A 20,042-nucleotide genomic window follows, 5' to 3' on the forward strand; every position below is an offset into this window, starting at 1 on the left:
TTCAGTTTAAGGGTGCAATGCTTCAAGACCAGTTCCTATTTATACATATATGCCCAGCCATTTAATAAAGTCCTGATTTATATAATAAATTCTTGTTGGAAAAAAAATACTTTAAAGCAGCAGTGTTTTATCAAGTGTGTTACAACATGGCTCCTCATCCCCCCAAATAAATATGTTAATAGACACAAACAGGGTACTTGCATAGCAAGAGGGAATATTGCATATGAAACAGATCAGCTATCACTGGAGACAAATTTGTCCCTTTGATTATAAATGGGGCTCAAATAGGGTCACTCCATCTGTAAAGCACTGAAAGATCCTTAAGCCTTTATAAAATCTTTGTACAAACTTTATTTTGTTAGTCACTTGTAGACTTTGTCTCTCTGTCTACATTCCTAACGACAGTGATAGATTCAGGTATAAACACACACAGAAGTACAAAGGTATGTGCATGCCAAGAGAGAGACAGAAGAGATGACAAGCTTGTTGTTAAATGCTTGCCCTAGCTATATTTTTTCCCCGTCAATAATTTCCTTCCATCTAATTGAAACAAACCTACCTTTGCTGCTTCTTGTTCAAAACCACTGTTGAGTATCTGAGTCACACTTTCAAAGGTAATTGTGAGGGGGAGCATGAAATTCTCAAACTCATCCTCGTCTTCACCTACAGGAAAAGAAACCAAAGCAGCAAAAGCATCACATCATATTCACACTGCTGTTCAGAAGGGCCAGTCTCATAGGCTTTTAGAGGAAAATCTCACTGCGAGCATGGGAACTTGGACATGACACACAGGAACCAAAACCTAAGGTTTGACATATTTTTACTGAGCCATAAAGAAGACAAATTGTTGATCACAAACAACTTGTATCTGAGACTAGCACATTTCTGCATTTCTCATCTTTCTCTTTTTCATATTTCTGTTTTCTGTTAATTTGACAGCATTTGTTCAGAACTCTAGAAGAACAGTCTTGTAAGAAAGTCAAAGCTTAATGGTCAGAAAACATTAAATTTAAAACTGCAGCAAGAGAGGAGACCCTCTAGCACATGTATTTCATAGCACAATGTTTAAATCACAACCTTTTTTGATTGTGTGCTTTTTTTTTTTCCTACCTCTGACCTATTTAGTGCACAGAATGAAGCTGCCACGGAAATAAATCTGGACTGTGTTGGAGTTATTCGTGTGACACTGTTGTTTCAGAAGGTGTGAATTTAGAGTAAAATAAACAAGATGCTGTGGGTAGGGAAAGAAGACATTGTCTTGGTAAGACAGCTGAAAGATACTCTGAAAGTCTGCATTGTTTTTGTTTTGTTGTGGTGCTGAATAAGTAACTATAGCCAACAATGTTTTAGAAGTGGCACTTTGGATGAGGGTTGATACTCCTGCTACTTATCTTTAGAGCCTTAATGAGGGTAGCTTGCCTCTCAGATGCAGATTCCCCACAAGAGTAATTCAGAGTAGAAATTTAATTTATGCTCTTTAAAGAGCTCTTTGCTATAAGACTCCTCTCCCTTCTCTCTTTCTTCACAAAGTCTGGAAAACTAAGGTGCAGCTGAAATTAGAAGGAGTCTTCTGTGTGTCAAACTGGTTGTGCTGATCATGCTGAATAGCTTCTGCAAGGTATTTTCTACAGCTTAGATGTACTCCTTTTGATGGTGCAGAAAGAAAAAAATGATGAAAAAGTATTAATCCCAGTAAAACTTTTTATTAAAACATAACTTTTCCTGGTGGTTTTGTATTGTGTATTAGCATCCTTCCTTGAATGCCTACAAGCATCCATAGCATCATCGCAGAATGGTTTGGGTTGGAAGGGACCTTAAAGATCACCTAGTTCCAACTCCCTGACCATAGGCAGGGACAACTTCCACTAGACCAAGTTGCTCAAAGCATCATCTCCCTGGTCTTGAACCACTGCAGGGATGGGTCATCACCCTCACAATACAGAATTTCTTCCAATATCTAACCTACATCTCTCTTCTTTTAAAGCGGTTCTCCCCTAGTTCCATCACTACACTCCATCCTCACAAAAAGCAGCTATAAAGGCAGATCCTCAGCAGAAAAAAGCCACATATCAGAAGAAAGCTCACTGCATTCTGCCAAGGCCAGCTCTTAGCCTCTTCTGTTTAGACAAGAGAGACCTTTATGCCACAGACAGACCTCTTGCTGTATTTTACTGTGGTGGCCAAGGGTGGGGTCTGGATTCTGAGGGACTGAGTCCTTCATAACATCCAGCTAACAGCATTGACTGGGTTTTACATGTGTCTAATCACCCTATTTCCAAAGTACAATTCAAGAAGAAACCCCAGGCACTTGTTTGAGGATTGCTGGTCCAATTCCAGAACTCTTGTCAATGTTTACTAAAACTCAGAGGGTCTTTGTGTATTGGGAACTTTCATGAAGTAGTGAAATAAAAAAAACCTTTCTACTAGAAGCTAGAAGGTTCTGTCATAATCAAAATGCCACCTGGAAACACAAAACACTTACTCAGGAACTTAATGTTGTAAATCCTTACAGCTAATAAAAAACAGTGCTTCTGTGCACAAAATCCCAAATACAGAATTATTCCTTCTCTCCTACGAGGACAGGCTGATGGAGCTGGGGTTATTCAGCCTGGGAGACCTAATAGTGGCCTTCCAGTACCTGAAACACACCTACAAGAGAGAGGGACTGCTTACAATAGCCTGTGGTGATAAGATGAGGGGCAATGGTTTGAAATTAGAGAAGAGATTTAGATTGGATGTTAGGAACATAGAATGGCTTTATGAATTTATTCCCTCTAATTTCTTGGGGTCTTTTTGGACCTGTCTGCTCTGTTTGCAACCTGAAGATGGCATCATCAGAGTTCTAGAGCACAGATTGAAGTAGTGCAGACTTGAAATGGAAGAAGAGTCAAGCGCTATCCATAGCAAGGACAGGTAAATTGGGTTTTGGTGTGCTTGGAGCTATGACATTCGTTCGTCCAATGTAAAATCTCTGTACCTCTGGCATTGACAACCACTTTCATGATTTCCACCCAATTTCCTGCAGCTTTTTGAGATGCTCCTGAAGAAGCACTGATTTTGAAAGCTTCTTCACAGGAGACGTATAAAACCCACCTGAATGCGTTCTTGTGTGACCTACTCTAGGTGATCCTGCTCTGGCAGGAGGGTTGGACTACATGATCTTTCGAGTTCCCTTCCAACCCCTAATGTTCTGTGATTCTGTAATGAGGGTGGTGGAAGTCCGAGAGAGGTTGCCCAAGGAGGTAGTTGAGGCCCCATCCCTGAAGATATTCAAGGCCAGGCTGGACATGTCTCTGAGCAACCTGATCTAGTGGAAAATGTTGCTGCTGACTGCAGGGGGAGTGGACTATATGATGATCTTTGGAGGTCCCTTCCAACCCAAAGCATTCTATGATCTCCAAAGTCAGTAAGTAGTGACTTAAATACTAACCATAACATGTTTACTGTACAATTAAGCTGCTGTATGACTGGTTTAATATCCTTAAAAATTCATAGCCTTACACAAGACAGCAAGGCACCTCAGGGACATGGGGTGTCTTAGGGACCTTACCTAAATCCACCATGAGCAGACGAGTGAGAGCAGTGTAGAATGTTGTCCGGCACCGAAGGTCACCGAGGCTGTAGTTATCACTGACACCCAAGAAGGGGAAGTGCTTACTCTGGTGAAACACAAGGCTATGAAAAGTGAAGCGTTCTATGAAAATTTACTACACACAACATTTGTTGTCGTGGTAGGAAAACTTACTGTGTGATTCTGAAGCATGAATTTCACAGCCTCTATTTTCACAAGCTTTTTCAGGAGACTATAAGTAGCAGAGGTTAAGGAGCCTTGCAGCGTGGCGATGACATCAGCAGGTTGTACAAACTTCCAGGAATTTTTAGTGAGAAAAAAAAATCCTACCTGAAACAAAAGTACATAAATACTGGAAGGCTCCTCTAGGGTCTCCCTAGAGAGAGAGAAGGCTCCATGGAGACCCTAGAGTGGTCTCCCAGTATTTGAAGTGGGCTACCTGAGAGCTGGAGAGGGACTTTTTACAAAGGCCAGGGGTGACAGGGTGAGGAGTGATGGCTTCAAACTGGAAAAAGCTGGATTTAGATTAGACATTAGGAAGAAACACTTCTCATCAGAGTGGTGAGGCACTGGAACAGGCTGTCCAGAGAAACTGTGGTGGTTCCAAACCTGGAAGTGTTCAAAGCCATCTTGGGGCCATGAGTAACCTGATCTAGTGCTAGGTGCTCCTGACCATGGCAGCGGGGGTGGATTAGGTGATCTTTAAGGTCTCTTCCAACGCAAACCATTGTATGTATGAGGCTGTAATCTGAATTTCATCTAGAAATATACATCCTACAGATACTCTTTAGGACACTGAAGACCATAATCTATTATTAATTAAAGCAATTACTTTTCATGGCATATATTCTAGTCACAAAAGAGACAAATGAACTAAATGACGTTTATAATTAAACGGAGAGTTTCTGATAACAAATGGGGCTGGTTTTCCCTCAGATAGACTGGGGTCATCAGCATGTGAAAAAAGCCCAGTGGTTTTGCAGCTGCTTGAACTGAAGACAACTGGCACTTGGCAATGGGACTGGCAGCAGCCCTAAAGCAGTGCTGAAGTAATGGCCTCCAAATCACAAAAGTGATCTTCCAGGCCCATCAAAAAAAAAACCATTTAATTTGTTTCAGTTACAACAGATGAAAATGCAGCTCATACACACTGAGCTATGTTAAAATACAGAAGAACTGAAAGGCTATTACCGAAGAACATACAAGGTCTCTGAGCCAGAACTGAGTCCATAATGGGAATTTTGGATGTATCTATGGCTATACCCAGAGGAATCCTAGTTTCTCCAACTCTATAAATACAAAGCAAAATGAATGGACTACTGCTAAGCAGGAACTGCAATCTCCCAGTCCAACAACTGGCTAAATTCAAGCCAGTGACAGTTCAGATGGTAGGTAACTATAGCAATACTATGCTGGCCTCAGCCACCATGCTCTGCTCTCTGCTCAGGAACAAACCCCAGAAACATTCCTAAGTATTGAAGGCATAAAATGACTGAAATGACTTCTGGGCTTGTATATTCCACGATGAACATTACAAACCCAGCACTCCTTAGTTTACCCAGCACTGTTGATCTCACAGGAGAGCTGGAGAGGGACTTTTCACAAAGGCTGGAATGACTGGACAAGGGGTAATGGTTTCAAACTGGAAGAATATCGATTTATATTAGACCTTAGGAAGAAATTCTTCCCCATGAGAGTGGTGAGGCACTGGAACAGATTGCCCAGAGAAGCTGGGGAGGCTCCAACCTTGGAAGTCTTCAAATCCAGGTCGGATAGGGCCTTGAGCAACCAGGTCTGGTAGGATGTGTCCCAGCCCATTGCAGGGGGATTGGAACTAGATGACCTTTACGATGCCTTCCAACCAAATCCATCCTATGATTCTAATACCCTTGGCATTGATGAATGCCTTTAAGAAATATATGATTTTGTAACTTCAGACAGTGCAGGAATGCCTCCAGTCCTGTCCAAACACAGAATATTTTAGACCCAGAACATTTACTACTGGTATTATTTTTTTTTTGAGTGCTTGCTTCACTCTGCCATTCCTGTACATAATTGATTGAAGAGTTCGATTACTTTTATGGGAATAAACAATTTCCTTTTCGTTTTAAATGGATTAAATTCTTTTTAAACAGCTAAAAGTGTAAGAATAGGTTTTATGGCTGCTATTGGTAAAACTCCTAATCCAGTTTTAATATGACGTTCCTCTGTCAATCTATAACACTTGACATAGCATTACTTGGTTTTATACTGCAAAGCTACAGAGTTGGCATTTTTTTTTCCTCCCCCCTCTGTTAAGAGAGGAAAGCCTTTCATAACACAAGGCTAACAAAGATACGGATAAAGAATCTGAGAGACTAGAAATATTTTATCCCAAAGTTATTGTACAAAACCACAATGAAACCGTAGTTATTTTGCTACAAAAGTAGACAGAGAAAAAGTTAATTATTAGGAAGAACTAAACATGCATGAGGGAGCACTATGGCTTCAAAGACGTAAAGGAATGACTAACATATTCCATTATGTAAATGAATTCAAAGATATTTCACAACTGATCAGCTAGGAGGGACATAATGATTTATAATTCAAATAACTGAGCTTTGAAATCAAATTGGGCTAATATATTTCGAAATATGCAAACCTGGAGTAATTGTGAAAGTAATATAAACCATGACACCAGCTCCAATCATTTGTTGCCTTTGTTGTTAGTATTGTCTTCTGCTTTTTCTTCTTTTCCTGTAATCTAGTACTGTTGCTGAAATTATGGTTTGCTTTTAATTCTAGATTATCCTTTAGAAAAAGGCTATTACATACAGAAAGGAAGAAAATACCAATTTTTAAGACGGTGTAGAAGTTGATTGACATACAGGGAAGCAGTGAAATTAAATAAATTATTATTTTAACCTTTCAGGCTAGCCACAATTTAATCTATATCAAATACTGAAAATTGATCCACTGGATCCAGCATCTTAATAATACACTATTTCTTTCAAATCAATATAGACTTAATGCCTTTTAAAAAAACACTAATATAACATGAAAAGGCCAAAGTTTGCAATGCCAGGAAGTAGTTATAAACTACTTCATATTTTTGAAATAAAAAGTATTTTGGTATTGTTATTAAAAAAAACCCACTATTGGTAGAGTTTTTAATAGGAAAAAATACATATCTTTAAAAGCCAAAATGACCAGTGAAATTGGGTTGTACATCATTTTCTAGGAAAAAGGAAAAACAGCCTCGACAGGTGTAATTTATCATTTTTCTGATTTAATACCAAAGAAATATATTAAAATAATAAAAAGAATCCTGAAATCCTCAAAATTTGTAGTGATAAATAGCACTCCCTGTCTTTATTGCATTATGCCTACTAACAGAAATATTGCATGGTGGATTTTGCCAGACAAGGACGATTATTTTCCAATAAAAAGTTGCATATTAAATTCCAGCACAAAAGTGGGTGTCTAATACTTTTGAAATCTTTTATGGTTTGCCAGGGAACACAATTTTAAACTTAACTAATACAACATCACGGTGAAGAGAAAAGAACCAGCATTAAAGCTGTCTTTGTACAACCCCACCCTTCTAAGCAGCAAAGCTACTGTTCTCATCATTTTTGTTTGAAGTATTTCCACTGAAAAATAATTGCATGTATTTTTTTTTTCAGTTGATCTCTCTTTCTGCTACTCTTTAAGCATTTCACATTGATGTCTAAGATGTAAAGAACCATTGCATTCATAAATATACATCCTGACTATGTACAGGGTGCTCAAACTGCTCTTGTAGCAGTTATCAAGTTGCTGTAAAGAAAAAAAACACAACACAGTTTCATCAGAATTCTACTCTTCAGAACTTAAAAGTGTTCAGCCTGGAGAAGAGAAGGCTCTGGGGAAACCTAATAGTTGGCCTCCAGTCCCTGAAGGTGGCCTACAAGAAGGATGGAGTGGGGTTGTTTCCAAAGGGCTGTAGTAATAAGATGATGGACAATGATTTGGAAACAGAGAAGATTTAGACTGGATGTTAAGAACAAGTTCTTTACCCTGAGAATGGTGGAACACTGGAATAGGTTGCCCAGGGAGGTAAATGAGGCCTCATCCCTGGAGATATTCAATGTCAGGCTGAAAAATACTTTGAGCAACCTGATCTAGAGGAGGATGCCCCCATTGACTGCAGGAGGTTTGGACTAGGTGATGACATTTGGAGGTTCCCTTCCAAGCCAAACCATTCTATGATTAAATATCAACTTTTCATGTTTTCTAGGTCCTGATATTTTTATATCTATTTCACGACCAGAAATCACTCTCAGAACTCCTTAGTAATGTTTTATCTTCAAGCCCTTTCCCATCCTATTGCTGTGATGCCATGAGACCATAAACACATGCATATTGAAAAGATGAAGTTAATGGAAATACCATGCTTAATGGTATTTCAAGTAAACATATAGAAGTATACACTATAATTTTAATTAACCATAATTCACTTATAGAATGGGAAAACCCACACTCATGTTTCAACCAAAGGAAATAGATTCAGATTCTTATATGATTAGAGTTCTACAGAGAAATAAAATTATACCAATTGTCATATTCCAGGTGCCTACCCCTCTGCTTGTCTAACAGTCTCCTCTAGAAAACTGCTGAAAAGTTTTGATTTCAAAATAGTGAAAGATTTCAATACTGAATGCTTTCAGGAGTCCTGGTGGTTTATTATCTGTCATACACCTTTAAGTACTGTGTCACACCAAAATTACTGACTACTTCTTTAAAAACGTCTTGCTCAATGGACTGAAAATTCAATGAGCAAACATGATGAGTTGTGGTTAGTAGGTTGAGAGAGGTTCTCCTTCTCCTCTACTCTGTCCTGGTGAGGCAGCATCTGGACTATTATGTCCAGTTCTGGGCCTCTCAGTTCAAGAAGGACCTCAGGGAACTGCTTGAAAGAGTCCAGAGCAGAGCCACAAAGATGTTGAAGACAGTAGAACATCTCCCTTCTGGGGAAAGGCTGAGGGAGCTGGGGCCCTTTAGCTTGGAGAAGAAAGACTGAGGGGTGACCCCATTCATGTTTATAAAGATGTGAAGGGCAGTGCCAGGAGAACAGAGCCAGGCTCTGCTCAGTGATGTCCAGTGATAAGACAAGGGGCAACAGGTGCAAGCTGGAGCACAGCGGGGTTCCATGTGAACATAAAGAAAAACTTTTTCACTGTGGGGGTGACATAGCACTGGAGCAGGCTGCCCAGAGAGGTCATGGAGTCTCCTTCTCCAGAGACATTCAAAACCTGACTGTATGCCTTCCTGTGTGATCTGCTCTAGGTGATCCTGCTCTCGCAGAGATGTTGGACTTGATCACCAGAGCTCCATTCCAACCCCTAACATTCTGTGATTCTTCTCCAACTCATGAAAAGTAAATGAATATTAGAACAAGATACAAAAGGTCTGCAACAGATAGCAAGGTACCACCCATAATTTGGTGTAAGAATTTCACAAACATACCTGAATACAGACAAGAATCCACATGCAAAGTCACAGGTGTTTGTTCAGTAGTAATGGTGACACTGACACCGTGAGGAACTCAGATTCAGGCAACAATAAAACGTGAAGAGGCTTGAGTTTAAAATCTAATTCATGCTTCCTATCTTGGTTGCCTTATCTTCAAAGTACAACCAAACTGGCTCTCAACTGCTAAGAGAATCAATCTCTTCTCAATATTGCTGAACTCATCAATGATATTGATTTAAAGATTAGGAATAGGATAGATGCCTGTAAGGCAGTGGTTATATGATTTTTCTTTTGTGGTAAGGAGTAGGGGGAAATAAGCACACCTTAAAAAACTATGCATGAAGTATATAAATCAAAATAAATAAATATTAACATCGTAATTAGCTTTATGAAACAATGGAGATCTCACTAATTGTTACCTTACTAATTTCAAACACCATGTTACACCATATATAATAAAAAGGATATCCAACAGAAAGGTCATTTAGAAACTGAAGAGTTCTTGAAATCACAGGCTCACATCTTCCCCGGTATTTAAGATTTGTAACACTAGAATAAACAAAACAAAACAGATGAGATTTTATTATAGATTTTGCTCTTGAGTAGTAACGCATTATAGTACAAATGGTTTTCTGTGCTGTGGCTCAGGATTTTCCATTCAGGAGATAGAAAATGCTATCCAAATGTGCCATGTCTTCTTCCTGAGTGAGGGATTCAAACATTTTTGCAATATTGTTACAAATACATTCATTAAAAAAAATCCATCACCTGTCACAATGAAATGAAGTTAATCCCTATTTGTACATATTTTACTCTTCACCACAGTATCTGTTCTCTTAACTTCCATAGCAGTTATCTGCCCAGATCTTCACAAGAGAAAAACAAATTGCTATAAATTCCCCAGGAATTTCCATAGGAGGCACAGGAAAACTAAAGGCTAATTCAGACACTGACTAATCCAGCCAGTTCCCAAAGAAACTCTACCTTGCACATCTTGTACTAATCCCTATATTATCTCTTCCCTACACCAAACACTTAATTACAGACACAACACATAGGGGAGACCTTATCACAGCCTTCCAGTACCTGAAGGGTGCTACAAGAAAGCTGGGAAAGGAATTTTTACAAGGGCATGTAGTGATAGGATGAGAGGGAATGGATTGAAGTTTGAGAAGGGCAGATTTAGACTGGAGATTAGGAAGAAATTCTTTACAGGGAGGGTGGGGAGACACTAGAACAGGTTGCCAGGGGAGGTCATGGATGCCCCCCAAGACGTGTTCAATGCCAAATTGGATGAGACTTTGAGCAACCTGGTCTAGTGAAAGGTGCCCCTGCCCATGGCAGGGAGGTTGGAACTACATATCTTTAAGACCCCTTCCAACCCAAACCATTCTATGATACTGCATTTCCCTAATGGAAGCCTGATCTGATTAATGAACCAATGTATAAATGATAACACCAGATCTATGATCAATCCTTAGGGAACACCATGTAAACAACTTCCCTCTTTGACAGCAAACTTGTAGAGTTAACCTTTCAGTGGAGGGCGTTTCAGATTTGTATGCCTTCATTTCCTTATCTGTAGAAAATGCATAATGACTCTAAGTTTAAGCTGTCAGAGCTACTGATGAAAGACCATGACGTAAGAGATATATTCAGTACCAGCTATTTATTCTCCAATGCAGTAGGATTTCAGTTTGGGGAATACAAAATCCAAAGAAGAAATGTTAAATGCTTTTAAATCAGCATTGATGATTGCTTTTAAACATTCACAGGCTAAAGAACATGCTACACCACATCGACTAAATCTCTTTTTCAGGAAGTTATAAACTCAAGCAAGCATTTTAAAGCATCTAACTGTTTAGTATTATTTGCTCAGGAAAAGGCAAATAACAATGCAATTAGCAAAGCAGTATTCCTCAATTTAGATTTACCAACAAACATTGATTTACTTCATAAAATCTCTATGAAGAGCTGCAGAGGTTCAGATTGCCTTAAAGAAATAGCCCACACTAGCAAGTCCATAATTCACAGTTTATCCCTACTATGGGGAGTTCTGGAGATGTTTATAGTTGCACTAAATCCTTAACAAGTATATACCATACAAAGCAATAAAAATGAATTTGGAGTACCCAGATTTGACATCAACATCAAAATCATAAAAGGGCTATTTGCAAAAGAGCAAAATATTTGTCATTCAGCAGCCACATAAGACATTTAAAGAAAAAACAAGAAGTCTCAGTGACAGCTTGAAGAGAAAATGAGAACTGTATAAGGAAGACTCTTCATATAGCATGCAAGGTACTTTTGCCTACATCTGTTCTTGCAGTTCCTAGCTGTATTTGGATGCTGAAAGATGGAGTAATGATGGAAAAGCTATGAAGTCCTTGTGAGAACAGATGTTGAAAAACTTCAATTATAATGGCAGTAATTCCCATTTTTGTTTCTGCCTTATCAGTATCAGACAACACGAAAGACATAAAATGTAGTATTTTAACACATACAAAACATTAGATGCATCTGAGAAAATCCGTAAAGATCTACGGAAGTTATATTGCAATAGAAGAAGAAGTTTTGAACTATGCAAGGAAGAGAAGCCAAGGAATGAAAGAGGAGAAAAATCCACGGCTCTTGGAGAAATCTTTGCAAGACAACCCTTAAATCCAAGCATAAGTGTTCTTGACTCTCTCTCAAGTGGCTTATTGATTTAAAATATGAACTACATGAAATGAAGTCAAAGGAACCCATCATAAAGATTCAGATGAGTCACGAAAAATAAGAGCTTCATTAAAAGCTATGCCAATGCCAAATTCACCAGAACATCTATAGGAGACGAATACTGAACAAATTTTAAAAGCAAATACAAAGTATTAATAAAAAATGGCAGAGTATTTTCAATTTTGATAACAATACCAGTATCATAATACTGAACTGCACATAGAGATACAAACCCAAAAGAGCAACAGCAATACTGAAAAGCTGTGAGAATTTGAAAGATTCCAATGAATAGCATTAAGAACTTAGTACACTTTCAAATATTTTGTTTTAGTTTGACATTAGTAAGAAGATAAGAATAAAACCTTAGCTCTAAGAGCTGCACCAAAGAAGCTTCTCAGCTTTCCCTTCTCTAAGCCCTCCAGCTCACTGTAAGACTTTTTTCAGTCACCATGACTGTTACTAATGCAGTTTCACCAGCACAACAAACATCTCTTCCCTTAATACTGTGACTTAAAAGTATTATTTAAAGAATCTGTTTAATTCAGTCTAAAATCTAGAAGGAAAGATAAATACTGATTATGGACACCAATTTACAATTTACAAAAAAATCCAAATTATTTGCAAGTGCTCAAAGAATTTCATAGATTCATAGAATGGTTTAGGTTGGAAAGGATCTTAAAGATCATCTAGTTCCAACCCCCCTTCCGTGGGCAGGGACCCCTTCTACTAGACCAGGTTGCTCAAAGCCTCATCCAACCTGGCCTCTAAGACCTCCAGGCAGGGGGCAATTCACCTGTCCACTTTCTAGGAGGCCTTAAATCCCTTCTCCGAAACATAATGGGCAGTTTTGTTATCATAAGCAAGCTGAGCAATCCCAGAACCCTGCACTACCTGTACAGGTTTAGGGTAGTGTACCTCAGGTACACAGGAGATCTGGGGATGTGGCAAAGCAGCAGTTTTTTAGTAAAAGTCAGGCTGCTACCAGTCAGACAAGATGGTGTCTGGTGTAAATCAGGAAGTTTGGGTCTGGTGGGGTTTCTTTGTTGTTGTTTGTTTGTTTGATTTGTGTTTTGGTTTTAAATAATTAAACCAAGGAGTAATAACTTTTTTTTCTGTATGGATGACATGAAGTAGATAGTCTGAACCAGAATGCAGAGGTGGTCTTGGTCTCAAGCTTACAAATACCCCTGCATTAAAAAAAACATGAAACATAAAATAATACCTTTCAAACTGTGCTATCCAATTACCATCACAGTGCAAGGAAAATGGACATCCAAATCCCTTAAAAAGACTTTGAAAATATCTTTATTCTGTGGTACCTAATTTCAGTAATAATAGGGATAACCATTTGTTGGCAGAAAGCTCTGTACAGCCACATTTTAATTATTTCGTGTAGATTAGCACAATGAAAGCTCTCTGTGGCTCAGTGACACTGATTGGATAAATCCTTTTCATTAGAGCTGGACAAAGGTGAACAGTTAAAAATTTACAGCACATTCTGCTGTAAATAAAAGCAAAAAATTTTAGGTTTTCATTGATTAATGAGTCGTATCAGTATGAGGGTTGAGAAAAATATTGGAGAAATTCAGACTTTTTATGCTTCTTTTGTATTACTTAAAAATAAAGAGACCTTCCATGTGGCAATGTTCATCTATGTGCATCTACCGTAGCCAAATCATTACAGCAGTAACAAAACCCCAAACAACAAAACCCACCCAGCAGCAATGTTTGGATTTTCATCTTTTATTCATGTCAGTCATGACATGAATAAAATAAATTCATTTCATGATAAATCACTACCACATGAATTTGATGATAGTAATTGGAAGGAACCAGAAGAGGTTCACCTGAGTATATGAAGAAAAAGACAAAATAATTACCACACACTTTTGGCCAAATGCTCAGGCTCAAGGAGCAGACAGAACTGAAACTATTTCAGTCTAAATAGTTCCTTTCTTCTTGCCTATACATGGAAGGACTAAGGCAGGTAAACAGCTACTGCTCAAAGGGATGACCAGTGAAAGAAGGGGGCTACTGCTGGTTTTGGGCTTAGTGCCTCACCCCTTGCTTTAAGATGTGTAAGAACACGTGGTGTGGCTGTTTTGGGAGGAAGTAGGAGCAACAAGGACAGAGAACTCCACAGAGACAGAGGAATAACCTCTGCCTGTAAAAATCTCAGGGCAATAGGCTATAGTAGAATAAAGTCTTAAAAAGACAGCCTGAGACCTGAAGTCACAGTCCTTTTCCAGAATCTTGTCATTCACTGAAACCCTACTAGCTCCTACAATATCCCATTGCTCCCTCTTGCCTGTCTTCACTCTCACATAACTCCTGCCAGATTATCCATCCTTCAACCTACTCTACTGTTGCTATGACGCTAAACACAGCTGAGAGGAGTTACCATGTCATGCGTATTAGAAAAAAATGGTTTGAGATGTAGTATTTTTGCATTTGGCCTTTCCCCTCCCACACATACATCCTGTATGGTGATGGTCAAAGCAAGCAAAGGCAATGGATGCTAAAAGAACCATCCTCTATGTGATGAAATACAGCCATTAATGGATATTGTGAGTACATAAAACTGTCCCTTCAGAAATGGTTTAACAGGAATTCAGTAAAAGGCATATTCATTAACTTCCAATGGAAAGGTGATAAAAGGTCTAGGATCTAATGTGGCAGGAGTACTTTGAACTACAGTCACAAGGTCTAAAGGACACCTATTACAGTGACAAATCTCAAAATAGTTCTGTACATTGATTGAAGAATATCTTTTCCCCCACAACCTTTAATCCATACACTGAACAGTGGCTACTGCAGCTACTAGCAGCTATGACACAAGTATTTCAAACTGTTTGCTGTTAATGAAAGATCACCAATGCCAAGCTGCACTTAACAAATTCAGTAGAACAGATTAAAGCTACAAACATCACTTGCTTAAAACAGAGAGATCTGGGGAAAGACAGCTCAACAGAAAGAGTTGAAAATTAAAAAAAAAAAAGGCAAAAAAAGGCAAAATGTAATTTATCCATTTAAAAATTACTGAGCCTGCTTCAGACACCAGGGAACTAGAAACTCCACGTGTCAACCTCTAAGATATCATTAAAAAGAGGTTAAATTTCTCAGAGCAGAACAAAATAAAAATTATTATGTCCTGGCAGACTACAGCTTGTTTGGCTACCATAAATGCAATTTCTGTGTTTATTCCTCACACCACGCATGAAATGCTTACTGCATGCATCCTTCAGTGGATTCTCTGGTGACAAAGTAGAAAAAAATAACCTGCCATTGCGTTTTGATTCTTCCACACTGCTAATGGCAGATTATGATAAGGTAATTTCTCTACCACTTTGTGATTGGAGAGACTGGTTGTCAGTAGCCAGGCAGCTTTCCTTCAAGCAGAACTCCTTATTTTACAATGCTTGGCATAAGCCAAACTGAAACTATGCTGTCTCAAACGTCCTTATGCAGCTAGTATAGGAGAACACCACCACTCAAACAAGAAAGTGCACACTAAAATTCCCCAGTGTTTCCTTTTAATCAAATGCTAAGGAATAAGAGGAAACCTAATAACAGCCTTCCAGTACCTGAAGGACACCTACAAGAAGGCTGCAGTGGGACTGTTTACAAAGGCCTGGAGTGATAGGATGATGGGCAATGGTTTGAAACTGGGTAAGAGCAGACTTAACAGAATCACAGAATTAACCAGCTTGGAAAAGACCTTCGATATCACCAAGTCCAACCTATCACACAACACCATCTAATCAACTAAACCATGGCACCAAGTGCCTCATCCAGTCTTACTTTAAACACTTCCAAGGATGTCAGCAACAAGTTCTTTCCCACAAGGGTGGTGGAACACTGGAGCAGGTTGCCGAGAGAGAAAGCTGAGGCCCCATTCCTGGAGATACTCCAGGTCAGGCTGGAGAAGTCTCTGAGCAACCTGATTTACTGGAGAATGTCCCTGCTGAGTGAAAGGGGGTTGGATTTGATGACCTTTGAAAGTCCCTTCCAACTCAAACCATTCTATGACTCTATATGAAAAATTTCATCTACTTAAAGAAAAAAAAAAGTATCTGTAGGGTAAGACAGAACAGCAGATTAATGGCTTTCTAAAATAACAGTGTGGTTAAAAATACTGACCATAGCAAGAAGAGAAAAGGTGAGTGGTCTCACAGTTGTGTATCCTGTCCACTCCTGTTACTGCTGTGCTAAGATTATTCTCAATAAGAGCATCAGAACTGCTGCCAGACTGGATTGTTTCTGTTGACTGCAGGGTTTAGATTGTGTAAGTCATGGTTTCACACCCAGATTTTCCAACTGGCACACAGTCACTTGGGAAAAGCTCATTTATTTCAACTGATGCAAACACGAATGTGTTTATACAACAGTTTCACAGCTAACTTTTGAAACTACTGAACTGTCCATTTCACACTGTAACATCCATTCTGTAAAATGAAATTGATCTTCAATCTAATCAATGAACAATTCATGTCTTTAGGAGAACACAGTAACCCACGAGGAAAGAGAAAATAAGAATATATAATGTAGAATCTTTTTATGTACCAAGGTGTTTTTTTTTTAAAGGCTTCCATGCAGCATTAAAATCATAACTATGTTTTTTATTAATTTACAGTCCCTACACAAATACAGCCCTGTCCAATCTAAACACATGTAGCACCTATCATAATACTTGCTAAATGCTGTTGTTTCCTCAGCTGGCAAAGCTAACAGAGATTTCCTTTCAAATGGCAGCAACAGCGGAAAGAGAGAACCAAACTGATGCAGCTGGTCTGTAAACAACAGTCCTCTTTCTCCTCTTGCTTCTCAGTTCAAGTTTCAGTGTAGTTGGAAACAACAAAATGAAGCTGCCTAGTGCCGTGACATGGACTACTTCCAGAAAGTGAGTATCCATCAATACTTTTTCCATTCATCGCCCTCCATTTACCTGCCTCCAAAGTATGCTCCAGATAAATACTGAGGTTTGATGCATACTATTGTTATCCTAAGGCAAGAAATAACACTCAGCTTCTCATCTGGAGGAAGTGAAGCCTTTATGCCTTGTTTTCCACAGCAAAGTTAAGTTGTATTAGAAAATGACCTTGTCTTAATTGCTACTATTTCTCAAGGCTGGGAGTCAGGGTAGTAAAAGACAGGTCATGGTTAATAGTGTTTGAACAGGTCACAGCTAACCTGGCAGCACTAGTACAGAAGTTTATGTACTAGATCAAAGTCTACTGAAAATATTTAAAGGTCTTGTAAGTCAGATTTAGAGGACATGAAGTAAATGACATGATGCAGCATCTTCCTCACTGTAGAGGAAGGAAGAAAAGTACTAGTTTCTCTTTCTCCACACAGAACTTGCCTCCTGGGGACTCCTAGATTTTTTTAGTGGATATTCACAATTTTTCAGAGGGACCATTTTGAACAAAAGTGATTTTAGATGAAACTCTTTTTGAGTCAGGAGAAACTATCAAATCTCATGAAGGACATAAGTAATAAAAGACAAAATCCTGGTCATTTTGCTGGAACTCAAGGAAAGCAGCTGCAGCAGAGGCATGAGGAAAAGGCAGCTTTTCCAAAGTAAATTTCTAGGATTATTCTTAAGAGAAATTATTGCAGTATCTGCCAGAATATCACACCATCTTATTCTGCCAAATGCCAGAGATGAGAAGACAGCTGATAACAATGCCCCTTGTCTCTTCAGGATGGGGCCTTAAAATCCTCCCGGTGAATCCATATTTTTAAGAGAACAACTTTTGCCAGATCCTGCCAAGAAGCAACCCAAAAGTGCCTCCCCCCAAAAAAATTTAGTTTCACTTGGTCAGTTCCCCACTGTAAACTGCCATGAAGCTTTGTAGGCAATTCCACTGATGTCTGCGGGTGCAGGAATGAGAAGTGGGGAGGGACGGAAACTGCTGATGCCATGCTATCACTGAGCAAGAGTCTATGAAACCTCAGCTCTATTCCCCCATAAGCCATTTTGAGAAGGGATGCAGACACTGTGGAGGATTTATCTAGCTGCAGCTGTTTATTCAGGTGCTGGCAGTACCTTAAGAAAATAAGATATGGGTGCTTCTGAAAATGCTTATCCCTTACATTATATATTTACTATTTATGGAAAACATTTTCTAGCAAAGAACACACTTAATGACAAAATAAAACTTGGCTTTTATGTAAACATTAAAGACAAAACAAAATACAAACAGAACAGAACTGACAAACTCACATTTTGGTCATAAATGTTTCCAGAACGTGGTTGTCATCGGTTATTCCCAAGACTTCTGACATTCGAGTGTACACCTGGAAATCAGCATTTCAACATTAACACATTAGAGACATGTACGAGTACCAACATTTTCAGTCATTGTAAAACCTCCCCTATTTTATTTTGAATGTGAGAAGAACAAGCACAAAAATGCCTGTCCCTCCAGCCTAGCTAAAGAACTTGTAAGAGAAAGCCTATACACTTGCTGCTGGTGTTTTGTGAATTTGGGAATGACAGGCTTTCACTTGTCCTTGCATACATTTCCTCCCACAAAGGAGATGTAAATTTACCACATTCAACTCACTCTGCTGAGAAATACACAGTCTCTATTCAAAAAAAACCCTCTGTTTTTCTATAAAAAGGGATGGAGAAAACATTTCTGTTCTTCTGGTCTCTCTGTCCTCAGTGGAGTGATTCAACACTGCCCTTTTGCTTGTGTTTGCAAGTTCTTTCACTACCAGTCATAAAATGCAGTAAAATGTGTTCTTCAGACACTCAGCTTTGTGTTTGTGGAGGGAGAACAAAGGCTTTGGAAGCCAAGTAATTTGTAGCTGTTTACTTTTCCCCTTCATTTCAGCTCCAAGACCTGTATTACCAGCCAGGTTTTCCCAGCACCCTACCTAGCCAATCAAACTGCTGTCAGGATGCAGTAGCAAATGCACAGCACACATCAAGTACACTTTTTTCCCTACCATGCAATCTTCATAACATTTTCTGGTAGTTTTAGTGGTCTAACGTTTAGTTCGGCTAAAAACACTTAGTTGGGTTAAACTAACTTCAGAAACAGAAGGGAGACATGCTGCAAAATTTCTTTACAATCCCCTGCCTACTCACTCCACTCCAAGCTCAAGTAACTCCCCTGTCTGCGTACCACTGGGCTAACAGCAGATTACCGCACAGTGCATTTCCATTCTGCCACTGCAACCCTTAGCGACACTAAACCAAATATTGTGGGTGCTCTGCAATTCTTCCACATGATGTTATCGAGTGAAGCATCACTAACGTCTGCAAGGAGAGCACCCAGTAGCAGGCAGGTACCCAGCAGTGAAAGCCTGGTGCCATCTAGCTGCCAAGTTTGTTCCCTGACATTACTTATTCCACACAAATACCACCGAAGTTCAGCTAACTCAGTACTTCTGTTACTGTATCAAAGTTTGCTTGCAGCAACTTCTTTCTGCTAGGGATGCAATCCCATGACTTTGCTTAAACCCCAAACCAGCAGCATTCTACCTCTGAGAAATAATAATAAGTACCACCACCGGAAATAATAACATTGACAACATAAAAAATAAGACAATAAAAATTGCATTTTCACACCCCAAACTTTTGTTTTAAATCTCAGCATAATATGAGTACAGAGCCTTGCAGCTCTAACCAGTAGTTACACCAAGGTTGAGGACAACCTAACTTCTTCTATAATTGTATGAATGGAATTTGTTGTGAGAAAAATCGGTGTTGAAAGGACAATCTAAACATGAACAAAATTGTAACATCCAATATGATCCTTCAAATGTTGTAAATCATGTTCACACTGTAAATGTAAAGTTATTACAGTAATTAAATACAGCAATAATAATTTCTTCAAATAGAAAAATATTTTAATTTAAAAAATGTATTTCTAAATAGTGCACTGCTGAAATGCTACAGCAGCTGCAGTTTTAGCAAACTATAACAATTTCTGTATTTGATACAAGGAAAAGAAAAGAAGAGAGAGTGCAGAATGTAAATGCATCAGCAAACAGATTTATATTGGGAGCTTTCCTTTCTGCTACTGGAAAACAGTGGGAGAAAGCCAGCATGAGGCATGGTAGCAGCATTGTGCTCTGTTGTCAAACTGGGTTCTCCCCACATCAGAGTTTAACAAATAAAATACTAAACCAGCAGTCAGTGTTGACAAAGAGCAGTGCTTTAATCCACAATTATCCTTGTAACTCTTACTACTCCTTTTATCATCCATTAGCTTTGACTCCCATTATCCCATCAAGAACTGTGTCA

The 20,042-nt window shown here is 38.9% G+C and overlaps 1 protein-coding gene across 1 annotated transcript in view; it reads right to left on the reverse strand.

Annotated features, from left to right (window-relative positions):
- Positions 1-20,042, reverse strand: part of RANBP17 (RAN binding protein 17) — a 149,492-nt gene that overhangs the window by 56,534 nt on the left and 72,916 nt on the right. The window contains exons 14-18 of the mRNA XM_054389044.1: positions 18,009-18,082; positions 9,533-9,613; positions 3,746-3,809; positions 3,551-3,659; positions 560-663 (exon numbers count right to left, since the gene is read on the reverse strand). Of these exons, the coding sequence (XP_054245019.1) occupies positions 560-663; positions 3,551-3,659; positions 3,746-3,809; positions 9,533-9,613; positions 18,009-18,082 (432 nt within the window). The remainder of the gene's footprint in view (positions 1-559; positions 664-3,550; positions 3,660-3,745; positions 3,810-9,532; positions 9,614-18,008; positions 18,083-20,042) is intronic.

The sequence above is a fragment of the Indicator indicator genome, chromosome 18 (genome assembly GCF_027791375.1).
Source record: "Indicator indicator isolate 239-I01 chromosome 18, UM_Iind_1.1, whole genome shotgun sequence".
NCBI classification, from domain to species: Eukaryota; Metazoa; Chordata; class Aves; order Piciformes; family Indicatoridae; genus Indicator; species Indicator indicator.